Source organism: Uloborus diversus, chromosome 1 (genome assembly GCF_026930045.1).
Source record: "Uloborus diversus isolate 005 chromosome 1, Udiv.v.3.1, whole genome shotgun sequence".
In the NCBI taxonomy this organism is placed as follows: Eukaryota; Metazoa; Arthropoda; class Arachnida; order Araneae; family Uloboridae; genus Uloborus; species Uloborus diversus.
The window spans coordinates 115238638-115263710 of record NC_072731.1 but is presented as its reverse complement, the minus strand read 5'-3'; the positions used below and the strand labels follow the sequence as shown (position 1 = coordinate 115263710).

Sequence of the window (25073 nt, the reverse complement as noted above, 5' to 3'; positions counted from 1 at the left end):
TTCTTTCTTTCTTTTTTTTTTCTTGAATTTTTATTTAAAAGTAGTTTTTCGAAATCGCTACAAACTACTTTTTTTTGTATCGAACTACTCGCTACTCTACTTTTTTTCAAAAGTAGTGCGCTACACTACAAACTACTGAAAAATGTAGCTACTACAGTAGCGTCGCTACTTGTAGCGCGCTACTTCCAACCACTGGGGAAAACAGATAATTATTGCCCAAAATTGGCGATCGCACCAAGTTCCCAGTTATCAAAATATCTTCATAACTTCTAAAAAGAAACCGCAAACCAGTGCACCGTAACAGCAGGGGGGGGGGGAAGAAATCAAATATTTGCGATATACGCTTTTGCATTTATAACTGTCTAAATTAAAACACAACCTTTGATTTAGCTTTTCAAAAAGTAATGATATCCCAACAAAACATAAATGTGAAAAAGAAGCCAAGTTCGGTTGAAATGAGGCGCGGAAAAGACGATGTCACCGACAAAAAAAGTTCAGATCTAAACAGTTACCAAGTTCCATAGCAGTTCCTCACAGAAGTTGGATTTTCCCATGTTCTTCAATTAATTTAGAAAACATTTTTTTACTTTCTTTGATATTGGATTTAAAACTTGGCAAGTTTGAAAAAAAATAGTGATGACTAAAACTTGCCACAAGTTTAAAATCCATTATCAAAGAAAGTAAAAAATTGTTTTCTGAATGAATTGAAGAACATGGGAAAATCCAACTTCTATGAGGAACTGCTATGGAACTTGGTAACTGTTTAGATCTGAACTTTTTTTTGTCGGTGACACCGTCTTTCCCGCACCTCATTTCAACCGAACTTGGCTTCTTTTTCACATTTATGTTTTGTTGGGATTTCTATTAAAACTTAAGAGTTCTTTTGCCCTAATACCAGAATCCAATATTTTGATATATACAGTAAAACCTGTGAAGTTGACCACCCTTGTAAATTGACCACTTTTTTCAGGCACGAAATTAGCCCTTATCATATAAATCAACTTCTGTAAGTTGACCACCTGTTTAAGTTGACAACTGAAGTAGTGCACCGCAGGTGGTCAACTTACACAGGTTTCACTGTATTTGATATTTTCCCCCCAATCAGCAGAAAATAAAATCCTTAAACAGAGCCGGATCTATGGTGGGGTGGGGGCAGCCGGGGATCTTGCCCCGGGCAGCAACTTTAAGGAAGTGGCAGACTTGAGTGGTGCTTCGAACAGAAAAAAAAAGATTTATTCTAAGAAATTCTGGAAAGTACTTTAAGTATTAAATAAAAAGCTGCATATTTTACAAAAGAAGTCGGAAAAGGGGGGGGGGGGGGGCGAGCAGCAAGTGACTCTCAACACAGGTGTTTTTAGGTGTTGCACAGGGGGATAAGTAAGCACTTTTGGTGCGACTGAACTGCAGCACGTGTACTAGCCACTTAGCAAAATTCAATAAAAATCTACAAAATACTTATTGTTTTCTCGTTGATCAACTAACCTCTGGTGTAGGCACTGTGCTACCACCTATGGCGGCATATTTTAGGGAGCGGCACATTTTACGATGTAGAGGTAAAGAAAATATATATATATGTATTCTCTTTATTGTTTTCCCTTGGGATAGAAATTATGTCAGGTTCAAAACTATCCAATAGGTTTTTTTTTCTAAAGCACTCTTTGCTTAGAAATAAGCTGAGCCTGTAAATGTTTCAGGAGGTATTTACAATTTCAGCATGAGCAACATAATGCTCACTATCAGGGGAACAAAAAAGAGGGGAGCTTAGAACTGCAATTCTAATAAACTTCCAAGAGAGTACTCTCATTGTATCCCCTGAGAAATACCCTCGCATCCTCATCATTCAAGATCGAATAAATTTTGTCTTTTGATTTTTACAAAATTATCGGAGGTCCCTCGAACCTGTCCTCCTCCTAATGTCTCCTAAAACTTCATTGTTAAGGCCCCAATCCCGAAAACCTTACGAGGGAGATTCCCCAAACAACTCTCTCTATAATATTATTGAAGATCACCTACATTAATGGAATTTAAAGTCTCTTTCCAGGAGAAAACTGCGAACTCTCCTCTCATTAACAATACCAAAAATCTTCTGAAACTGTGATTTAAACAATATCGAAAAATTTTCACGACACTGCCTCCCCCCTTTCCTTCTCTCACCGAAAAAACCTCTTTAATCTTGATTTCAGTGCTTCAATTACAAAAAATTTCTGCGAGCGAGGCCCTTGAAAACTCCCCCTGTTATAAAAAGTGGGATTAAATTAAGTTTTGGGAGAACTAACTTCAAGAAACTGACGGTGAACTAACTTTTAATAAAGAAAGCCTACTTTCGCGTTTTTACAGCTTCAATTTTAAAAAATTTCAAGGGATAGCCCCGGAATCTCTTTTTCCCTTAACATCACTATAAAACGTATAAAACTGTATTTTCTGCAAACTTTCACATGTAAGTTCATGGAAACATCTGATATCATGAAGGTCAAGATAGCTTTATGTTTGCATTCTATTTCTTAATTAAATAAGTGTTTTAACCCCTTGAGGACCAGTGCTCGGAAAACGAAGCGCAGCTACGGGACCGAACGTTCTGAAATGGAACGCCGCCATCGGCCCGAGCATTTACAGCAGTTAAGCCTAACTGAACAAAAATATTCATATAAAATCAGCATCTCAAAATAATGGCTTGAAATTTTAATTTTGTTTAAACAATGTACTACTGATTACTAATTACTAATATAAAGACTATTACATTATTAGAAGGAACGAAATAAGTAGAATACTAAAACTTTAACCATGTGCACAAAATTAAATGATATGTGCACAAAAACAAAGTTAGAGTTTGACATCGTGAGTGTGGAATCAAAGAAAAGGAAATGTAGCAAAAAAATATGTTCCTTATGTAATTTTGATTAAAACAACTTAGGTCAACGAATTTAAACTAGTTATATTTCCCACGCGACAAGTTTCAAAACTGCTTCATAATTCACTCGAAAACATTCCCTTTCACTCACTTCGCTAATCATTTTTATTGCAGTTTCCCATCCCCAAATGAAAAAGAATAAATACAGAAGAACAATATCAGAAAGGATTCAAAAATAATCATAAACTTCAGGCCTCTTGAACTCATTCCTGTACTCTCATTGAACGGGGAATCCCAAAAGTCTGGAACACATACGCAAAAATATTTTAACCTTCCTTCCCTCCCCCATAATTTATTCAGCTAGATGTATATCTCTTTCAATTACTCGTAAAAAAAAGAGAAGCAAAGATATAAGCAAGAGCAATTGAGACCTCATAAATCATGTGCGCAGAGCAGTGATTCACTGTTGTTTACATAAAAAAAAAATCTATCCCATTGAGAGGCCCAAATAAGAAGCTAAAGCGTGTACATGAAGGTCAAATACCATGTGACTCGAATATGATCAAAGTTATAGCCATTTAGCGGCATCTAGTATCATTTAAATATTCAATTCAATCGTTCCATTTCGAGAAAGCATATAGGTGACGCTGGGACTACAGCGTCGATCAGAGTGCGTAGCGGATAAGTGACGCTGGGCTGATAGGAGAGTAATCGTTGCGTAGCGTCCGCGTGACGCTGGGTGCGAACGGGTTAAGGTTATAGTTATATAATTAACACAGTAACTAATATAAGTTAGTAAAAGTGCACTGGTTGCCTTAAAATGGGGCTACTTGAACCCAGCGTTCAAACAGTCCCAAACCACATTTCATCACTAAATTATGTTAAGTAAGGTTTGTAATCTTTTGAAATGAAGAGGTTCAAGTTACTATTTATACCCGTTTATTTGTAGATCTAGGGATGGAAAAGATTCAAAAGCAAAAGAGAACCCATTGAAGTAGGAAATAATGCAGATATTAAGAGGAAAAAATTATAATTGTGTCCAGTTTCAACTAATTCCAGAGAAATGTCTTAGAAAGTGACATCAGCCCATTTTAACTTAAGTATATCAACTCTAAAAAGGAAATTAAAAGATCGTTCACAAAACAATCCTGGGCATCCTGTAGTATTTAGTAGCTAGGAAGAGCAGGTATTAAATATATCAGACAAAAAAATTTCACCCAAGCCCTTAAATTGAGGAGTTTTCATTCTTTCTAATGTTAAAATAATGAGCATTTCAATTGGTTTTAGCTGTAGTTAAATTATATTTCTATTCGAGAAATTATGTTTGCCTAAAAACATGTTTTTATGTATACGTTGATTTTATATTAATTTATATAAATAAGTTGCAATTTATATAAATCGTTTGCTCACTAGAATGTAGGTTTTGAGTTTTTTTTTCTTCAAAATCATTAGTCTTTCTTGGTACAACCACCTGTTTTACAGCTTTTTCTAATGGATTTGCTGACTGGGACCAAGTAGCCTCAGTACAGGGCTACTTGAATCCAATTTTTTAAAAAATAAAATATATATATAAAGAGTTAAAATTGTTGTTTAGAAAAAGTTTTAAGTGGTACAGGATGTCTGAAAAGTGGTAAAAACAAAGTTATCAGTTAACATTATGGATTTAACAAAGCATTCAATGTAAAATTCCCAAAAAGTATGAAATTTCGGGTCCAAGTAGCCCCACTAGACAATATGTCCAGTTTTTTTCTTGTTGAGTAAGAATTGATGTCGATATTTGGACTGAAATGCGATCAAAGCATTTTTTAAAAAATCTTTCCCCAAAAATGGCCAATTTTTGAAGTACGATATCTCCTAAACTATTGGTGGTACAGAGCGCAACTTGAGCTTAAATCGTTCAAAATTTAAGGTGCTTTAAAATGGGTGTTCACATTTAGCATAAAAAGTTGCATAGTTTAGGAGTTAGAACGGAAAAACTAAAAAAATTCCAAAAAATTCAGTTTTTTGCGAATTATGTAGCGAGCACAGGTTTTTGAAAACTGCAAACTTAGATTTACATACTTTAACTGACCTGAACAATATATTAAAACAAGGTTCATACTCTTCCAGACAAAATGAATTTCAGGAGTTTTCAGGAATCAAAAGCAAAATTTTCAGGAGTAATAACACGAGCGGTTTTTACAAGAAAATTAGTTTCAGTAACATTTAATCTACTTAGCTGTCAAAATTTTAGTCAATTAGTAATTTTTTTTTCACACTATTCAATCAAAAAAAAAAAAAAATAAAATAAAAATTGGATTCGAAATATTTGAAAATAACAGGAATACACAAAATATTAGATATATCGACATCTTATCAGTATTATCTATACTACAAAATAGCAATAGCAGTACTAATTAGCAATATAGAAAATATGCTTAATAGCTGTTGCTGTTAACACAAAAACTAGTACATTCTCTTGGTTCACTCTCCAGTGGCAGTTGCAATCAGTAATCGTAATGGGCATGTTTGAACAGAGTAACAAGTCAGTCGGTTCGAACACACCCCATGTCTTTGCGAAAAGCACTGGGTGCTCTGTATAATACAAGAATTTTGATTGGTTACCAGCGATTCAATATGGCTGCCTAAACGGAGATGACATGGAATTAAAATTAGCGATTGTTGTTGAAAATTATTTTCAGGGAGAGGAAAAATCAGGAGGTTAAAACAAAAATTCAGGAGTTTTAAGGGTCTTTAGAAGAAAAAATTAAATTTCAGGAGTTTTTCAGGATTTTCAGGAGGCGTGGGAACCCTGTTAAAAAATCAAAACTACATTGTGCTTTGCGATTTTTACCTTTTTTGTATAATATGACTGGACTAATACCTCCGTTTCAACAAAAACAAATGTTCATAATGACATTTTTTAGTAAAAATTAATTATCAAACTATATCGCACTTTACAGTTTATTAAAAATACAAACGCAACATGATAGAAAAATTCAAAGCAAGATGAATATGTGGGTGGGGGGGGGGGGGCAGCATTTTGAAGTTTTGCCCCACCTCGAAAAATTTCTAGATCCGGCACTATCCTTCAATACCAACTGCTCTGTCAAATTACCATTATTTTACTTTATTTTTATAATATATATAGACATAACACTATTATTTCTTGTATTATTTGTGTATGAATATGCATTTCAGGCAAAGATTTATACTTTAAATGGCATTAATATATGGACGATATTTATATAGAAATATCACACAAACAGATTACAATAAAAGTAAGAAATGCAAAGTCTTGGTTTCCTTTGCACTACATTTTAGAACAATTATGCATCAAGTTTTAAAGCAGATATAAACAAGCAAATATGTCTTCAAGAAATCTACTAAACATTACCTTTAACCTTCCTTTGTAAAAATCCACAACTGAGGCTTGCAAGGCTGAATGTCCAATGTCTACAAAGACTACCTTCTTAGGTTTATCCTCAGAAAGATCTTGCTTGTAAAATCCATAAGCAAGAGCAACTGTAAATAAGGATTGCACATTTAAAGGTATTGCAGAGGACTGTAAACTGTGCATGGCACATTATGATTTTGAAGCTTTTGGTCGCTCAGTTTTGGCGACAACTTGACGATACATTGTCAAATTGCAGATAAATTTGGTAAAAGTACAATCTTTTTGAATTTGGTTTCAATCTGCCGCTATTGCCAATATTTAGAGAGTTATCCATTGAATCATGTTAAAACTGCCGATATTGGGAAACATAATCTCTGTAAAATGCCTTCTTGCATTGGTTTGTTACAAATTAGTTAAGTTATTAGTTGAAATATTTTTAGATTTCTTATTGTGAGTGACGCGCCCGAATCAGGTAAGGTTATGATGTTGTTGTCTTTCTGAAAGTGTTGATTAAAAATTATTTAACATAAAAGGAAGTCATGTGGTGGAAGGGTTGGCTTTCTGCCGGCAGAAACTAGTTTTTGCCGTGCCAGTGGCAGAAACTGGAGAAAACTTAATAGCGTCTTTAATAATTCAAGTAATTACTAAATGATATTTGTTTGAGTAAATTAAAAAATTAAACTTCATTTCATCATTGTAAAATATTAAATCCTATGCTAATGCCCTTGATTTAGTTCAGAAAGGGAACTTTTCAATTGCAGATGCTTGTGATATTGGATTAATCTAACAAAGAACGAAAAATCATATGGGTGCTTATGAAAGAGGAGTGACATACACAGAATTAAACAGGTATTACTGATCGTAATTTGCTCGCTTATATGTTTCATCGAAGTTGCTTTTATTGAAATTACCATGTGCTTCAAGAAGAGAGTGCCAGAATTTTACTTGCCAATATGAACCTAGATTTTGTACCTATTCTCACAGCTTTGCCCCTTTTCTTGAAACTTATTTTTTCAGTCATGTTTTTACTACTACCCCACTATATGGCGAACCAGTTTAAAATAATATGCAACAGATGAAAGTTTCACGAACATCGGTTGTTCTTTGATGCATTGCCTGCTATCTCTTCTGTTGCAAGAATATTCTTAAGTTTTATCATTTGTGCATATCAAATTGAGCAACTGTTAAAATTTTGAAACCACCTTTTCTAAGAGACAGCTGCAGGGCTCAAACAATGTATTGTTTGACTTTGAATTCTGATAATATTCTAATTAAATTGTGCTTTGGTTAACAATTATTTTTTCCATGCATTTTCTATTGTATGTCACTAATAAATTTTTTGTCATTTTGTGAGTTTTTGCCAGTTTCTGCTGCAAATGTGGCAGAAAGTGGTTTTTGCCAGGATGGTTTTAACCGGTTTCTAATAGTGGCTTTAAACCACCTCGACAGAAACTTGCCAACCCTGTGATTAGATAAAATTATTACCTGCAGTCGTATCATTTAAAAGTCGCAGTACATTCAATCCAGCTATTTTACAAATGTCCAACATCGTTCTTCGTGCAGCATCACTGTAGTATATAGGAACCTAAAAGGAGAAAAAAAAAAATTCAATCATTAAATGTTACGAAGATGGGTACATTTTAATGCACCCATGATGTACCCATTCATTAATGTAATGTGCAGTAAGTGTACCTCTAATTACGACCAAAGGGGTTCAGTTATCAAAGGAAATATCACCTCAGACCATAATGCCTTGTTGAGGGCCAGTGTGGCGTGCAAAAGCGAAACTAGGATCTCTCCTCTGCCCTGGGTGCCTCCAAACATGTCTTTGATGATCGTCATGACATAGTTGAAAGCGGAATTCGTCGCTAAAGACTATACATCCCCAGTCGGCACCATTCCAACCTAATCGAGCCATGCACCACTGTAATCTGGCTCGGCAGTGTAGGCGTCAGTGACAGGTGGCATAACGGTCAACGCAAGCGTAGATTTCGTTGTCCCAACCGTCTGTAAATGGTCATGATGGAAACTGGTGTTTGGGTTGAACATCTGGTGGCTCATAGAGCTGAAGAAAGAGCTGTGACAGCTGATCAGACAATCCCTCTGTCATCATGATCTGTTGTGACCCTAGGTCGATCGCTAACATCCTGACGCTGAATTCTGCCATTTTCCACCCATCCTTGCCAGCATCTTCGAATCACCGCATCGCTTTGACTCAAATGACGAGCGATTCTCCGATTTGACCAACCGGCCTCTTTCAATCCAATAATATGACCTCGTTTAAACTCTGACAGTTGCTAGTAATGAGCACGAACCATGCGACGAGGCATTTTTAAGTTGTTGAAAGGTAATCTGAATCGCAATCAAACCGAAAGTTTTAACAACTATTGAAGAATTGCTCTTTATATACATCTGCTGGATGCGCAGTTTCGATGCACTGGAGTTCAAACTATCCATTCATTGGACACCAAATTTTAACCATTTGCACATCTGGTCAAAGCAATTATGCATACAAAATTTCAAATCAATCGGATGATTGCTTCTTGATGCGTGAAGTTTTTCTTTTTTTGTTGTTGTTAGAGTGCATATTGCCGAATTGAAGACCATGGAAACAAATATGAGATGGCGAAGGCGGTTTTTGTGTCATTTTGTTAGATTCCCGTTGAATCGACGGTAAGTTTTAGAACACTTGCGTGCCCCCCTCCCCTGCCTGTATTTCTTATATTAAACTCTAGCATTTCCGAGTTGTTTAAAACTAACACCATTCATAAAATTAGAGATTTTTTTTTTCAAACGTAATCTATTGTTTAGGTAGAATTTAGAGCATTAATGTAAGAAATTTATTAAAGACGTTTTGAATGGTGACATAATTCGGAAATCAAAGAGACTTGAATTTTTTCTTCGGAAGTGCTGAAGTCGACTCAGAAACTCTTCCGAGGCGTTGGTCGTAGCGGTTACAAATAAGGCCGAAGTTGGGAATAAAGTTTAATGTTGTGCGTTACTCCAAAATCAGCAGGTGACCCTAACTTGTTTCAAGCATTTCTTAAATATTTAGAGATTATTTATTTTGCTCAAGAAATGTCATTTTACATATTTCTCATTCTTGTTTCATCTTTATTTCGTAATGCACCATTTTTTTGCATCATTTATAGCAATCGATTTTTTCTATTGTAAGTAACTATTTTCATGTATTTTTATAAAATCAATGAACAAGTTATTTTCGTTTTCATCATTTTTTTAATAATATGTTATAGAAAAGTTTCAAGGATTTTCTATTAAGCAATTATTTAAATTTCAGCAAATTATTGTTAAATTGAAAAATTTAATTTGAACTTGCTTGTAGTACTTCATAAAAGATTTTAAACAATCAAATTGTTTAATATTATGTGTGCAAACATCAGATCAAGTAGTATATATATTCAGTTATTATTAACTTAGAGTAAATATTGAGTTTGTTTATTGTAGCTGCGTTTTAAGAACCTCACTCTTTTCATGGCTATTTTCTTTTTCAGAAAAATTTATGTCACTGTTATAGCTTTTATGAAAAATGCAAACTTTTTTATTCATAAATTTTAAATAAGTATAAAAATATTCCTATTTTGATTTAATATTGTAATTTATCTGTTACCTTTTTTGTTTATTTTGATGACTAAAAAAATGTCTACATGCATTTAACTTGCTATTTCATAACGTTTCTGAGTGAAGCAAGTTTACGCGTATAAAGACATCACAAGAGAACTTGCGATAATTAACTGAGGAGGTGTTCAAAATGAATATTTTGGTCATCTATATGTTTTTTGGTACACATGCATGTACAGATGTGCCGAAAAAACTTGTGAAGTTTAAATTGGGTGATCGTAAAATAGAAATTAGGTCGAAATTTTATTTATTTATTTTTGATTAGAAGTCCTTATTCGTAGAAAGGAAGTAAAGTGAAATGAACAAATGATCCTTTAAATCCCTGGCAATCTTATCACTTTATTTCCGTTAGATTTTTTTCTTTTGCCATCAGCCAACGGCATCGGCCATCGGCAATCCGCCGTTTGGAGGAAAACCATCTGCAATCGGCCATTGGCCATTTTTGAACAATCGGCCAACAATCGGCATCAGCCAAAAAATGCCATCGGTCGAGCACTAATGTATATATATTGGAATAAAATAATTATTTACAAAAAAAAAAAAAACCTGGAGAAATTAAATGCTTCTCTAATTTTTGGCATTTTCTATGCTAAAGGCTAATGTTAAATTAAGGGGTCATTAAGTACCCTCTTAAAATTTGAGTAAGAGCCTAAAACTTTTACAGCATAATACTATTAATAAGTCTAAAACAAATAAGGGGTGCCCTGGACTCTAACTGAAAAAAATTCTTTGAACCACCCTATTGGAGGGGTGATTAAAAAAAACTAATTGCACTGAAAGCCAATGTGAGCAAGTAACAATACATTGTTTTTTCTCTTCCTGGCTCTTTCTCTCTGTCAATGATTTGTCGAATAAAAAAAACAATTTTTGCTGTGTATCATGTTATTTTTCGAAAGAGTATATAACTTTAAAAAAGTTTTGTTTGCCTATTCCTGTCCTGTTTTTTTTTTTTTTTTGTAATATTTTGTATATATTTTTCAAAATTTCCCCCAGGGGGGGGGGAATTCCCCAGACCACGGACAATTAGGAATATTCTATACTCTACTTAAAGGGGAGGTCCTGAGTCACTTTCTTGATACCATTCCCCCTCTTAAGGTAAATCCAAGCAGGACATCGGGGGGAAAAACATTAAAAAACGGTCAACAAAGTTAAAGTATTGCTGTATGTATCAGACAAAATAAAAACATGGAGGGGGGGAGGGCGGATTACCTCTTACACCACTGAGAGGAACACAGGGCCAGATTTAAGGGAGGGCAGGCGGGGCTACTGCCCCGGAGCCTCCACAACAAAGGGCCCCCACAATAAAAATTTTTTACAAAATATCTTAACTTTCACTGGTTAGCAAATTTTACGTTTTTTTCTCCCCTATGAATTATAATACAGTGAAACATGCGTAAGTTGACCACTTGCAGTGTGCTACTTTAGTGGTCAACTTAAACAGGCGGTCAACTTACAAAGGTTGATTTATATGATAAGGGCTAATTCCGTGCCTAGAAAAAGTGGTCAACTTCACAGGTTTTACTGTAATAATAATATAAAAAAATAAATAGCAGTAACTTCAGAATGTATTTACTATAAAAGTGCTGATCGAAAATATCTGATATATACATATATATCAAACTATTCAGATATATATCAAAGTATCGGATATTTTCGAAAATATGATGATGTTTTTGAACCCTGATTAGGGGCCTCCACTCCTTCATTGCCCCGGGGCCTCCACATTTCCAAATCTGGTCCTGGAGGAACGTTGTTCAAACTACAAAAGGGTCCCTATATCTGAAATAGCTTAGGGCCCCGTTAAGTCTAAATCCGTCCCTGGGGAGAACCTCACATTTTATTTTCAAATTCAACTAGTGTAAATAATGTTTACACCGGCAGATTTGTATGGAAAATGGTGGGCTTGAACTGCAGTTTGAGAATCAGAAAAGACTACTACACTAGTAAATCTGGCCACATAGATCAACAAGTATTTCAGGGCAATTTGGACAGCATTTACTTCTTCATCAAAGGCTGCTCGAAATTTCCCGGCAGAAGCACAAAAGAAAAGCAACTCCAAAAGACCCAGCGTTTCAGCATTGCGTTTGGTACCCTCTGTTCCAATGCAATTTTTTGTCCTTGTGGTATCACTTATCTTCCTAGTCATTTTGTCCATGTTCTTTTAAATCACCCTGTATGTATACATACATACATATACATATGCAACAAACACACACATACATACATATATATATTCATGAGTAAACAATCTAAATAAAATCGAAGATGCAAAACACAAGAACATACAAATGAAAAAGGTGAACCAGGGAATAACACTTTCCAGGGTTCGTACTCAATTTCAGAAATAAAATGAAGGAGTTTTGGAGGAGTTTTGAAGGAGTAAAATGAGATTTTGAAGGAGTACTAATAGGCTAACCTTAAGTGATGTTACTTTGTGTTTTCAATATATTGGACTCCCTTCCCCTTTGTCACAAAGTCACACTTCACCTTACTACTCCTCTTGTCACATGTCACATTATTATAATAACTAAGTGAAGTCACTTTTTGTCACCCTCTCCCTTCCCCTTGTCACAATTTATTGAATCTGTTTTCACCTCAATAGGCTGTGGGACGAAGGCCTAAAAGACGCTTAAAAACATGGTTTCGTTTGCCAACTTTGGGGACTACAAAAAGTGAAACTTTCCTAAATCCTTAGTGTCTACAGATGAAAAAAACCCAATGTTCACAAAAAAAAAATAGTGTCTCATAATTTATTTTACAGACCATTAGAAATACATGAAAAAGAGTGAAACTAACGAACAAGGGGCGGACAAATTTTAAATATATAAAAAATATTATGCATGTACATTTAAAATATCATGCATGTACGTTAAAAACATTATACATGTACATCAAAAAAATATTTTTTTTCAAGAAGCAAACTTTTCATTCTGAAGTATCATCGTCAGAATCACTGAATTCATCTATCCTGTTTTTGCATATAGAGTTATTTTCCTCCTGACAGTTTATACAGCTACAGTAGGAAAATCATGTGCATGAACAATTTTACATCTTGCATGTACTACATCTCTTCAAAGAGCACCGAGTTTTCGGGCATGCACAGGAGACTAGTTTTTGAACATTATATATATATATATATATATATATATATATATATATATATATATATATATATATATATATATATATATATATATATATATATATCTGATGCAATGGGAATAGTTCTCCATTGTATTTCAATACTGCCCGCATTTATAATCCATCCAATGTTCTGACGAAATGGGAGCATTGATTAAATCAGTGATGCTCAACCTGCAGCCCGCGGAACAAATCTGCCTCTTGAAGCTGACCCATGTACCCCGTCGTTGTATTCAGTGTTAAAAAACGAAAAATATATTCTAAAACCTTCCAAAACTACTAATAATCTTCTTTCGGTGTTATGAATTTTGAACTCAAGTCGTCATAAATTGATTTCTAAAATACAGATGCAAAAAAGTAAGCATGTAGTAATAATGACAGCAATTTTGGTTTGTAATTGTCTTTTGTTTCCCTTGTTTTCCCATGCTATCTAGAAAAACTTAAATCATAAAATGCATTTGATATTTGTTCTGGCCCACGAGATTCCTATTAATGTGAGTTGTGACCCACAGGTAAAAAAAGGTTATTCACCACTGGATTAAATTTTTCAATCATCAGCAATGAATATTTGCTTGATAATTAGTGCACAAATGAGGGGACAGGAATTGGTTCTTTTTCACTCCAGCTCCGCAGTCCTGATGAAAACATCTGCGACTTAAATTCATTTCATTTTGATTCAGTTATATTTATCTCTTACTTTCGTCAATGTTAAGTCTACGAGATATGGTATTTCTATATTTATTAGTAACTTTCTTTTCGATTTCTTGTCGCCAAAAAATAAGAATGTATTCAGAACCAACTCCATTTTTTCAATTTTTGGTGACATAAAATAATTTTTCGCCTTGTCGTTAATGTTTAAAAAAAAAAAAATTGTTGAAAAAATGCCCTTTAAATGGTTAATTTAAAAACAAATCTTTTGTAAAAATGTTCTCCATCAAGAACTTTTTCGAACAAAGTTTTTCTTAAACAAATCTGCCTTTAAGTTCACATTTTTTTTTTTTTTTTGCCTTAAATTTCTCCCGTAAGCGCTAATATAAAGTGCTTTGAACTGTTCAAAGTTGAACGAAAAATGATTCAAATCAAAAATGAAGTACCGGAATGAGGTGTTATCGAGGAGATCTTTCAAAAAAAAAAAAAAAAAAAGTTAGAATCGATTGATTTGTTTAAATTTTTTTTTTTTTTTGGGGGGGGGGGGGTAGCACATAGTTGACTGACATACACACATTTTCCTCCATCTCAAACCCCTACTGTTGAATTTGATATTTATTTAATTATTTTATCTATTCTTTTTTTGACCTTTTTTTTTGTACTAAGCAATATTTTTACGATACATTAACCTTAGCCCATTTAAACCCACCTTTCATGTCTCTATCTATTTTATTTTACTTTGACGAGAAAGTAGGTTAAAAATGAACTCAAAATATTGTCTGTAATCAAAAAACAATATTATTAAAAAAGGAACAGATAAAACATCGTGATATGAATACTTTTTAATTTTTAATTTATCGTCTGCTAATGTTTAATTTTATATTTTTTAAACATGTATTGGCATCTGAGTTGTTTATGTTCTTAAGATTTTGTAGGTCAATTATTGCTATTTGGTCATTCATTAATATCTTTTTTGTGAAGTAAAGTGCCTTCTAATTTTGTGTACTAAACAATGTCTATGTGCGCTGGCTCTAGTGTAATAAACGAAATCTTGAGATTAAGATCATTCAGAGCTGCGGATTGATACAATTTTCGATTTCCTTTTAGTTATGAAATTGCTAAATAAAAGTAAGTAATTTAAAATATATTAATATATTTTGCAACAAAAAATAAAAAAAAACAGTAAAATTTCGGTTGAAAAACTGTTTATTAAATTTTTAGATTAAAAAAATTTGTTTAATAGCGCCATCTAGAGACAAATTTTCTTGCGTAAGTGCTAACAGTCCACGGAACATAGTTCCTCGGTCAATTACTAATTAAAACTTAATGAGACAGTTCCAGCGTGTGAACATTGTATTTTTCTATTAAGCTCATCATTTATAATAGATTTCAAGCAAGTTCACTTAGTCCCTAAGATTGGTAAACGAACTTGAACGATATTTGCGCTTGGCCCATAGACTACAAGGCTTAACATCACTTGTGGATGTGGATGACCCTTTTTACAATATCGTACATAACTACGATTTACTTAATTTTTTTTTAACACAATCACTTAATGTAGTACTTCTTCTTATGTGTCTTTAAATATTTAAAAAAAATTAAACAAACTGACTTCTGCTGCTGAGAGTTTGGTGGAGGGAAAAGCAATAATCATACAACTTGAAAAAATAGCCAAGCACCATTTAAGCATGTTTTACTTCACTTATGAAATGTCTTAGTCTTCTAATAATATTTTAAACTTCAACTTTTACGACTTCTATGCTCAATTTGTAAATCACATCTTTATGAAAAATATAAATATACGAAATTACTACACCAAAATCATCCTGATACTTTTTCCCTTGTGACGATGTTAAGTTGTCGATTGAAGTATTTTATGTTACTGTCATAGAGGAAAATTATGTAGCCTTGAACTAAAAAAGAAGGAGTTTCGAAGGAGTTAGAACTAAAATGAAGGAGTTTGAAGGGCCCTTCCAAAAAATTTCCTGAATGAAGGAGTATTGGAGGAGTTTTGAAGGAGCGTACGAACCCTGCTTTCTCAAGGGGAGGATTGGTCACTGTCCTTAGGGACCAATCCTCCCCTTGAAAAAGTGTTGGTCCCTGGTTCACCTTTTTCATTTGTATGTTCTTGTGTTTTGCATCTTCGATTTTATTTAGATTGTTTATTCATGAATATGTTTGTACTATTTTTGTTTCTAGCAGCTTTGAGCTGGCATTACTGTACATAAGTATTTATTCTTCCATTTTTTCAACGTCTTTGAATTTATATTTAAAATATGTATCTCATGTTGTATATGTATATATATATTAGGGTGGTCCTTATTTATATGGGAAAATTTTATTTTCGGAATTCAACAAGTGACGTCCCCTAGTTTTGTGACACTATAATAAAAAGTACTCTGTGCAAAATTTGAACCCAATCAGTCAATAATAACACGTGCCCCTGGGACCCTACAGCTTGAACAGTTAGCAATAAAGAGCAATCACCTAAGATATCATATGTACAAATGAAGATATATCTCAGGAATTCCGAATAGCTATTCAACATTGGGACCTGAAGCTATCGCGGTAAGCCTTTTGGCGTTTTTTCCCCCAGTTACATCTGGATGTAGCTTTGTATCCCAGGGAATAACTAAAAAATCTAAATTTAAATTCATGAAATTTGATTTTACCTTTCGAAGATTTTTTCTTGCTCTCTTAAGGGATGCACGATTGATCACAAGGTCATTCGGATTTAAATTTACTGCATCTAAATAGGCTGTTAATAAGTTAATAAATGAACAGCATCTTTGTTTCTAATATGGCATTTGTCTAACAGTGATGAAAGGCAAGCACATATCAATACTTATCAAGCTTTCTTGCGTTGTGGTAGACCAGATATAAAAAAAGGTTCAACAGGTTAGGATAATTACCCATTTTGGTTTCTAAATCTTGTGAATTAAAAGAAGAATTTGATGATAATAAAGGACTATATACTGAAATAGACGAAAATTAATTTAAAGTACAGATTTTTACATTATTTCAATCTGGAATTTTCTTAAATTTATATTTTAGAATGGAAAATACAGTATATTTTTATGTTTGAGTAATCGAGGATTTTTCAAAATTTATATTTTAGAATTAAAAATTGCATAAACATTTAAATACATTTAACTAAAGAACAGCGAATGAAAATATAATTGCCATTTCTTATCATTATAGCATTGAAACTTAGAGACCCTATTTGCCGCACCTATTACATACACAGGAAATTTTATAAATCAACACCCCCAAACCCAGGAGGAGGCAATTTGTTGTTGTCAAAGATCATTCATTAATGGTCTATGCCATTCATTAATGAACTTTAGAATCCTTTGTGTCCATCCTGGTGGAAAGAAATGTTTTCCTGCTGCTTAGTTTGAAACGAGTGCAGAATAACGGCATGCATGACCCAAAGCCATTGGTGTACGATGTACCCTCTGCAATATGTAAAATTTTACAGAATGAAAGTGAGAGAATGGTTGGTTTGGAAGTAGCAACATGTGTTGAGGTTCAAAATTACTTTAAACATGAAACGTAATAATATTTTTACATAAAAAAGAGAAAATCCGCAATGTTTTCTCCGAAACTCAAATAAGGGGGCCCTAGGGCATGGGTTAATGTTCATGGATTGACTTAAAATTTTGCATGGATCATTTATTTGTATAATGGAACAAATTGAGGGGGCATCGCGTAAAATATCTACAACTTCAAAAATAAGAACCACCCTAATATATATATATGTATATATGTATATGTATATATATGTATATATATATATATATATATATATATATATATATATGTATATGTATATATATGTATATATATATATATATATATATATATATATATATATATATATATATATATATATATATATATATATATATCTGTGGGAAATGGATTCAATATCTCTTCTGGGTCTTTTGGCTAAGATCAAAGTGTAGGAAGATTCAATAAATTTTTTTATAATTTTTAAAGTTTAGCCAGTATATACTCACAGAAACCACACAATCCGTAATGTTAGTGCCCAATCCAACTTCAGCAATATCTTTCAATTTGGTCATCAGCATGGCAGTAATTTGTGGTATAGTAAAAATAGTTTCTCTTCCAAGATATGATACCTAAATAAATGAGAAAAAAAGAACCATAAACTTTTTAATGTATAATCTCCATGTTAGCAACTGTTTCAAATGCCATATAACTAACAAACAAAAAAACCATAATTATGTAGCAGATAACAATGTCATTTTTGATGGACTAAAAAAATTATGAAGCTAAAGCCATTTCCTAAATAGTGTATGAGGCATTCAGAGCTAAAGTGCGTCAAGTCTATAAATTCAATGGTGAAAAATCAAAAATAAAATTTTCGAGCTGTTTTAGAGCAGGTTAAATTGCATTTTGGAGCAGTATTTTGGGTTTGGAAGCAGGGTCAAATAACATTTTAAACGATTAACATGAGTTGTTAGACAATATTTCTTACAAATGGTACAAAATAGTAATAGATCTAACACACACACATTTTCACTCCAAAAACTTTTTATAGTCTAAGAAATTGGGATATGATTTGAAAAATTGCCCGGCAAATGTAAATTGTGCCCGAAGTGCTCAGAATCTTTTGGAATTTAAAAGTTTGTAAAATATATTTGTTGTTGTTAGAGTAAGGTTTTACTTTAAAAAGGATTTTTTTTTTTGGCCACTTCAGGTGAATTTATAAATTAAATCTAATAGTTTAATAATAACAAAAATCAAACTTTGAAAAAATGCATAAATTAAAATTAAAAAGATTATTGAAAAAAAAATTTAAATATTTACTGAAATAAAAATTTAAATATTTATTGAAATAAAAATTTAAATATATATTGAAATAAAAATTTAAATATTTATTGAAATAAAAATTTAAATATTTATTGAAATAAAAATTTAAATATTTATTGAAATAAAAATTTAAATATTTATTGAAATAAAAATTTAAATATTTATTAAAATAAAAACTTAAATGGGTTTAAATTTACTCTTAGTTTTCAAAATAAATGATATATTCACATGTTGTTGGATAATGGCATTTTTACTAAGACATAATTTTAGGCGTTGAAGCACATCAGAGAAAATTTTTTAAAACTTCAATGTCAATCAAAATTTTCTAGACAAAGCCTATTACAAGAATAATTTGTTGGGAAACAGTTAATTCATATTAAAAACGGAATTTTAAAGCTTAGTAATACACAGACAGCCTGGTTATGACATTCAGAGATGGCAGTTTCATCCTTGTTATGGACTTAGTCTGGAAATTCAGGAAGCACGTGTCATGTTGTTGAAGCTGAGAATGTCAAAAAGGTGGCTAAAATAAATTTAGCACACCAGCAAGAGTTCGCAGCACTAATACAGTTCAACTCGTCAATTACAGGCAAAGCTTGGCTAGATATAAGTTACAATAGACGATTTGAACCACATCATTGCAGCAGATTCTCGCTGGCATGCTAAATTTATTTTACCTAGCAGTTTGTTGACCTTTAACTGAGACTGATTGCCTCCACAACTTGGTTATTGATTACTCCACACTGATGAGTCTACAACAAGGACAAAACTGCTCTATCTGGATGTCATAACCAGGTTATTAATATATTGCATGTTCATTTGCCTTAGCCCAGGCTTAAGGGCGGTTCCTTACTGCTTTATACATTAGCATGCAGTTCACTTCTGCATTTATTCTAATATTGAACGACCTAAAAAAGCAATGTTTTCATAGTAATAAAAATACACTAATGATGAAAATAACGTATAAATAAGTTAATTTAAAGTACCATCTAGGCTAAAAAAAACTTTTAAAATAATTGAAAAATTATTAGGATGGAAAAACATTGTAACTTCAAGCACAATATGCAATTGAAGCAGATGGTTGATGTTGACATGCTTCCTAAACATTGGTTTTACATTTTCAAAGAAAACTTAGTCAATCTTTTTCAAAAGAGATTCTTTTGAAAATATTTGTTAAAATTATCTTAGCTGCATCATAGTTTTTTAGCCCAAAAATATTACTAGGACAAGTAATTTTTTGCAACACAGTTGTTAAATTCATTAGAACTGCTTTCCAATGCATTAGTAGCTCCTTTCTGCATAATTTTTCTTCTGCACTTGTCAATTTCTTCGAACAACCCAATTTGCCACCGACGTCACGACGCAAGTTATAGGGAAATTCTCGGCAAAATGAATTTTGATTAATATAGTGCATCAGTTTTATCAACTCACATAGTAAAATAACACAGCGAATAATAGGGAAGAAAAGTTTCATATGAACATAAATAACTAAACAAATTTTGTAAACATAGGAAAAGTTTTAGGACGATAAAAAATCGAGAGAGTGTAAATTTCGGCTAAAAAACGGGAGTCTTCTGACAAAATTGAGCGAGGTGTTAATAAAATGCTGGGAGCAGTTTATGAATTTTTGACATTGTAGCTTAAAATCAGAAAAAAATATTTTTCGATTGGGAAATCATTTTGACTGACTTTTAAAAATGTAACTTTCAACTTTTCATTTCCGGCCTTAGGTCATTGCAAAATCAATAATGATTGGAGCAGGAAGCAGAAATCTTTTATCTGTGAGCAAAATTCTCTGTGCCATCAGGGTGAGATGGACAGTGATCATCTCAGGAACTGCCTTATTATTTAAAGTTTTTAAACGACAACTCTAAGAACGATAACTTTTATGCATGTTATTATTTTACTTCTTCATCTTATTGAGCTGTTTGTCAATAAATGGCAGAAATGCCGCAGGCTAGCGTAGGACAAAAAAAAAAGAAAGAAATCTTTTGTATCCGTTGTAGGACTTTTTCGAAAAACGCAACTTTCGATTTAAAATTTTCGGCACAGGCTGGAGCAGAATCGACTAATTTCAGCATTTTTGGAGCAGAATGTAGCAAGAATTAAAAATGGGAGAAATTTGACGCAATTAGAGCAGATTTGCCACCCCAAATAAATTGTACAGCTCTGAGATAATCAAGATTAAAGTTGACCGACACTAACTGAATCTAAAAGCAATTTAGGTCATAGTTTTCTTTAAATTATTCTAATACAAAACCAACTTCAACGTAGGTAAACATAGGTTAAACATAGTTTAAAAATTCACAAACAAATATTTCGACACTAAACTTAAATAGGAAAGTTTTGGATTTGAATTACTATTAACCACACTGAACATCTCATATATGGATTTTAAGGGGGGAAATTCCTAAATAAACAGCATAAATGTCAGAAATATTTATGCTGTTCATTTGAGAAGGAGGAAATGTATAAGAGAGAGGAAATGAAAAAAAAAAAAGAAAATTTTTCAAATAAAATTCAAAGTTGTGAACTACAAACCTTGACTGATACACTTCCATTTGGCAATTCATGCACAGCATATGGCAAATAAGACAACTCAAAACTTAAAGCTTGATCTCTGAACTTTTTACCAATAAGGCGTTTGAAACTACAAACCGAATTCTTCAAGTTCGTAACAAATTTATTTTTGGCTGCTGTGCCTAAATCTCTACTAGTTGAATTGAATCCAACATATGACCTGCAATAAAATTTGATTCAGCTTAACCATTTCATAATTACAAACATGCAAACAAACTACAAAACAAACCGCATTACAAAATTTTAATACACTACAGAAAATGAATGTTCTTCAATAAAGGTTTTATAAAATTCACACATGAAAGGACAAAATACAGAACATTTTGTAGTTCAAGCTTGCTGTTGTCTTAGCCTTCCTCTTAACAAAAATTAAAGTTAGAAAATATATATATATACATATGATATTGATAATACAGAGGAGGGTCAGAAATCCACACAACTTGGAAGAAGTGGTTATATGTAAATTTTAGGATTTTGCGGATTTCAGGCCACAAAGAAACTAATTGTAAGCTGTATTTAAAAAATGAAAAAAAAAAAAAAAAGAAAACATCAAATATCTGACTGCTTGCAGCTATCTTTTAGCATCTGCTTTTGATTTAAGATATTACTTATCATTTCTTCAGTACTACACAATACAAAACATATTGTGCAAAAATACAAATGAATTTTTTAGAAATTTTTTATTTGATTGCATTGCTCAACATGCATGCAGAGCGAAATAATAAGGCAAAATTTATTATTCGCGAGTTATGTGTGAAAAACAATTGTTTAGGTAAATAATTATGTGGCGGATCATAGACTGAAAAATACGAAAAGCAAATTCATAGCACAGGAAAAAAAATCGTAGGGAAAAAAATGCCCTCTTGTTTATTTTTTGTTTTTCACCTGCCATTTTTTTCTTGCACCCCCTATGTGACATACATTTAGTAAGGTTTATTCCATGGTTGAGGGTTTAAGTTGCAGAAATTTGTTATCGGTGGCTTACAATCTGAAAATATATTAGTTTTTAGTTCGAAAAAATAACTTCACTGTAAAACAGTTTTGGAAAAATTGACAACCTTTTTAGATGTTGGCGGACTTTAGGTCGGCGGATTTATGGCACTCCAGTGTATTATCACTAGTTCTATCTGTAAAAAAATTTAAACATTCATAGTACAGTATACTCTCCATATCTCGAAAACCTTAATATGCGAAAAATTATTTTCCCCAATGATTTTGCGTATTTATCTAATGTTATTTTTCATTCTAACGCCGAAGAGTTTTTAATAAAACCTTGTTATGTCAAATACTTTTCAAAGTCGAATATAATTTTTCTGGAAAAACCACAATTTATTGTTTTGAAGCAACTCGAGGAATATTTCCAAAAATTTCTCACACCGTACTTCTCTCAGGGGTTAGGATTGATTTGGAGAAGCTTATCTATGTCACTTTCATTCTAGAGCTCGGGGGTGACAGAAAATGTAAGTCCTGAGAAGTCCAAAAAACCTAGTACTCTATTTTCACCTCCTTAAAAAAGGGAGATGAGGGTAAAATCCCTCTAAAGGCACACGGAAGGGTGCAATCTTTTATCCCACTTATTTTGTTCCGGAGCGCTAGAAATTAGTTTGAAACAGTTCTACAACTTGGTAATCAAAATCTTTAATAAATTTAGTTGTTCTAAATCACTACATTTTGCCACTTCACTCGACCATTCTTTTTTCACTATTATTTTTGGTTCATTTTAAAAATTAAAATTTTTGTTATTGTATTAAGACTTATTTTCAACTTTCATTTCATCCACTTATTTTTAGCAAAACCGTAACCAGAAATTTTTTCGGGAGGGGCCCAGTTTCGCAAAGTGCCAGTGGCGTAGCATAAGTTTCTGCTGCCCGGGGCAGGCACCAAATTTGCCACCCCTCTTATATTGTCCTGCTATATGCCCCCCCCCCCCCAAAAAAACCCCCGACATGCTTAAATTTCTAGTATAAGCCCTATCGGCCCACGAATTTCTTTCTGCTAGAATAAATAGTGTATATCCATCCTCTTATTTATCTCCAAGTCTTTTACAGCAAAGTAGAATTTCAGTTTACCTGGGTTAGTGCTGGGAAGGTTTACAGACATTTTCAAAAAAATTTCAATGAATAAATCTTTTTTTATTTGAAATTCACGTTTTGGATCCAAAAATGGATCTTTCTACCAGGGCCGAACTAGGTCCCCTAAAAGGGCGCCAACCTTGACTCTCAAAGGGCCCCCCTCCCCCAAAAAAAAGACACAAAGGCACACAAGTTCAAAGGGCCAAAAAAAAAAAAAAATAAATAAAAAAGTTGCACAGGTTTAAGGGAGCAAAAAGAAACATGCGCACAGGTTCGAGGGGAGGGCACAAAGAAAAGAAAATGAAGGCGCACACATTCAAGGGCACAAATGAAATAAAATGAAAAAAAAAAAATTCTAGGGCATGAAAAAAAAATGCTCAGATTTGAGAGTGAAAAAAAAGGACCTCAAGATCAAGGACGCAAAAAAAACCCGAAGGCGCACACATTCGAAGGCACAAATAAAAAAAAAAGCTCAGGAACGAGGGAGCAAAAAAAACCCGAAGGCGCATAAGGTTTTTTAGTCCCATCAAGGGAAACACATGGAAGCGCAATCACGTTAGTTAAGGCAGTGACTGCTTGCAGGGGCGGACTGGCTTGTGAGTCGATGAACCCTCAAATGTCATCTGGGTGCCTTCATTTTTTTTTTGGCTCCCTCAAACATGCGCAAATTCATTTACTTTATTTATTTCTGAACCTGTGCGCCTTCATTTTTTCACGCCCTCAAACCTGTGTTTAAAACGTTGATTTTTGCACCTTCAAAACCTTTGCACCCTTGAGCCTCAGTTCTTTCGTGCCCACTGGTAGTTACGGTTGGTGCCATCCCTCTTGGGCGACCCAGTCCGCCCCTGCCTGCTTGTTGATCTTTGTGATTTCTAATCCATTCCAACGAGATTGTCCTCTCTCTTCTCTTCTTTCTATGTCAACGCCATTGATAATGGTCCACATGATTGTCAGTATCCAGTATTTCGTTCTCGTGCCTCAACGAGAAAAATTTCCTGAGACAAGTCAGAACTGAAGAGTAAAAAAAAAAAAAACATTTTGATGTTGATTTAGTGATACATCCCGAGCAAAGCGCCGTCTTAGTTAAAAAAAAAAAACTTTTTTGATGTTAATGTAGTGATACAAAATTTGCCGCCCGACATATTTGGAGCAGGTGAAATAGACAACTTTCCTCCGTATGTGTCTTTTTTACTGATACAGCTCTCATATTTTTGTATTGTTTTTTAATGCTCTCGCTGTTTTAATTTTTTTATTCACTTTGTAGTGGGAAAGATAGCAGCAGAGTGGCCTTTTAAGTGGAATGTAGAATATGTATATTTTCAGGGGGTCCGGGAATTTTTTTAAAAATAGATACAAAAATCTGTATTTTGGGGCCTTATATGGTGGTTATTGAGACTACAAAAATATGAAGAAAAATAAGCAAACAGCCCCAAAGCAGAATATTACTAAATTTGCGACGTACGTTGCAGAACAGATGCCTGAGCTGCAGAACAATTCTGTTCAAATGTGAGAAGAAAACTCAAAACAAATTTTTTGCAGAAATTCTACAGATATCAGTGAAATTTCTGCATAATCCGTGGTGCAGAAAATCTGCAGAAACCGCGGTGCAGAAAACGTGATGCAGAAAATCTGTAGAAACGGCAGATTTTCTACAAATATCTTCCAACTCAAGATAAAATTTTGCAGAAATTCTACAGGTTTCTTAAAGTTAGAAGAAAATCTAATTCTTGCGAATTACAATAATTTGGCGGAAAGCTCGCGATGTTGAATTCGATAAGTCCTTTGTAGGATTTTCCCAATCGATCTTCATTCACTGCAATTTCTGCCACACACGTATGTTTTGGAAACATGCCAACATTGAAACACGTTCATCGCCAGAAATTGCGTTCTCTTGTTTAAGATTTCAATTCCTCTGCATCCAGAAAATATT

General features: G+C 33.2%; 1 protein-coding gene across 1 annotated transcript in view; it reads right to left on the bottom strand.

Moving 5' to 3' along the window:
* LOC129217606 (heat shock 70 kDa protein 4-like) overlaps window positions 1-25073 on the bottom strand; it is a 99594-nt gene that overhangs the window by 49358 nt on the left and 25163 nt on the right. The window contains exons 3-6 of the mRNA XM_054851937.1: window positions 21033-21231; window positions 17675-17797; window positions 7710-7809; window positions 6225-6352 (exon numbers count right to left, since the gene is read on the bottom strand). Coding sequence (XP_054707912.1) covers window positions 6225-6352; window positions 7710-7809; window positions 17675-17797; window positions 21033-21231 — 550 coding nt within the window. The remainder of the gene's footprint in view (window positions 1-6224; window positions 6353-7709; window positions 7810-17674; window positions 17798-21032; window positions 21232-25073) is intronic.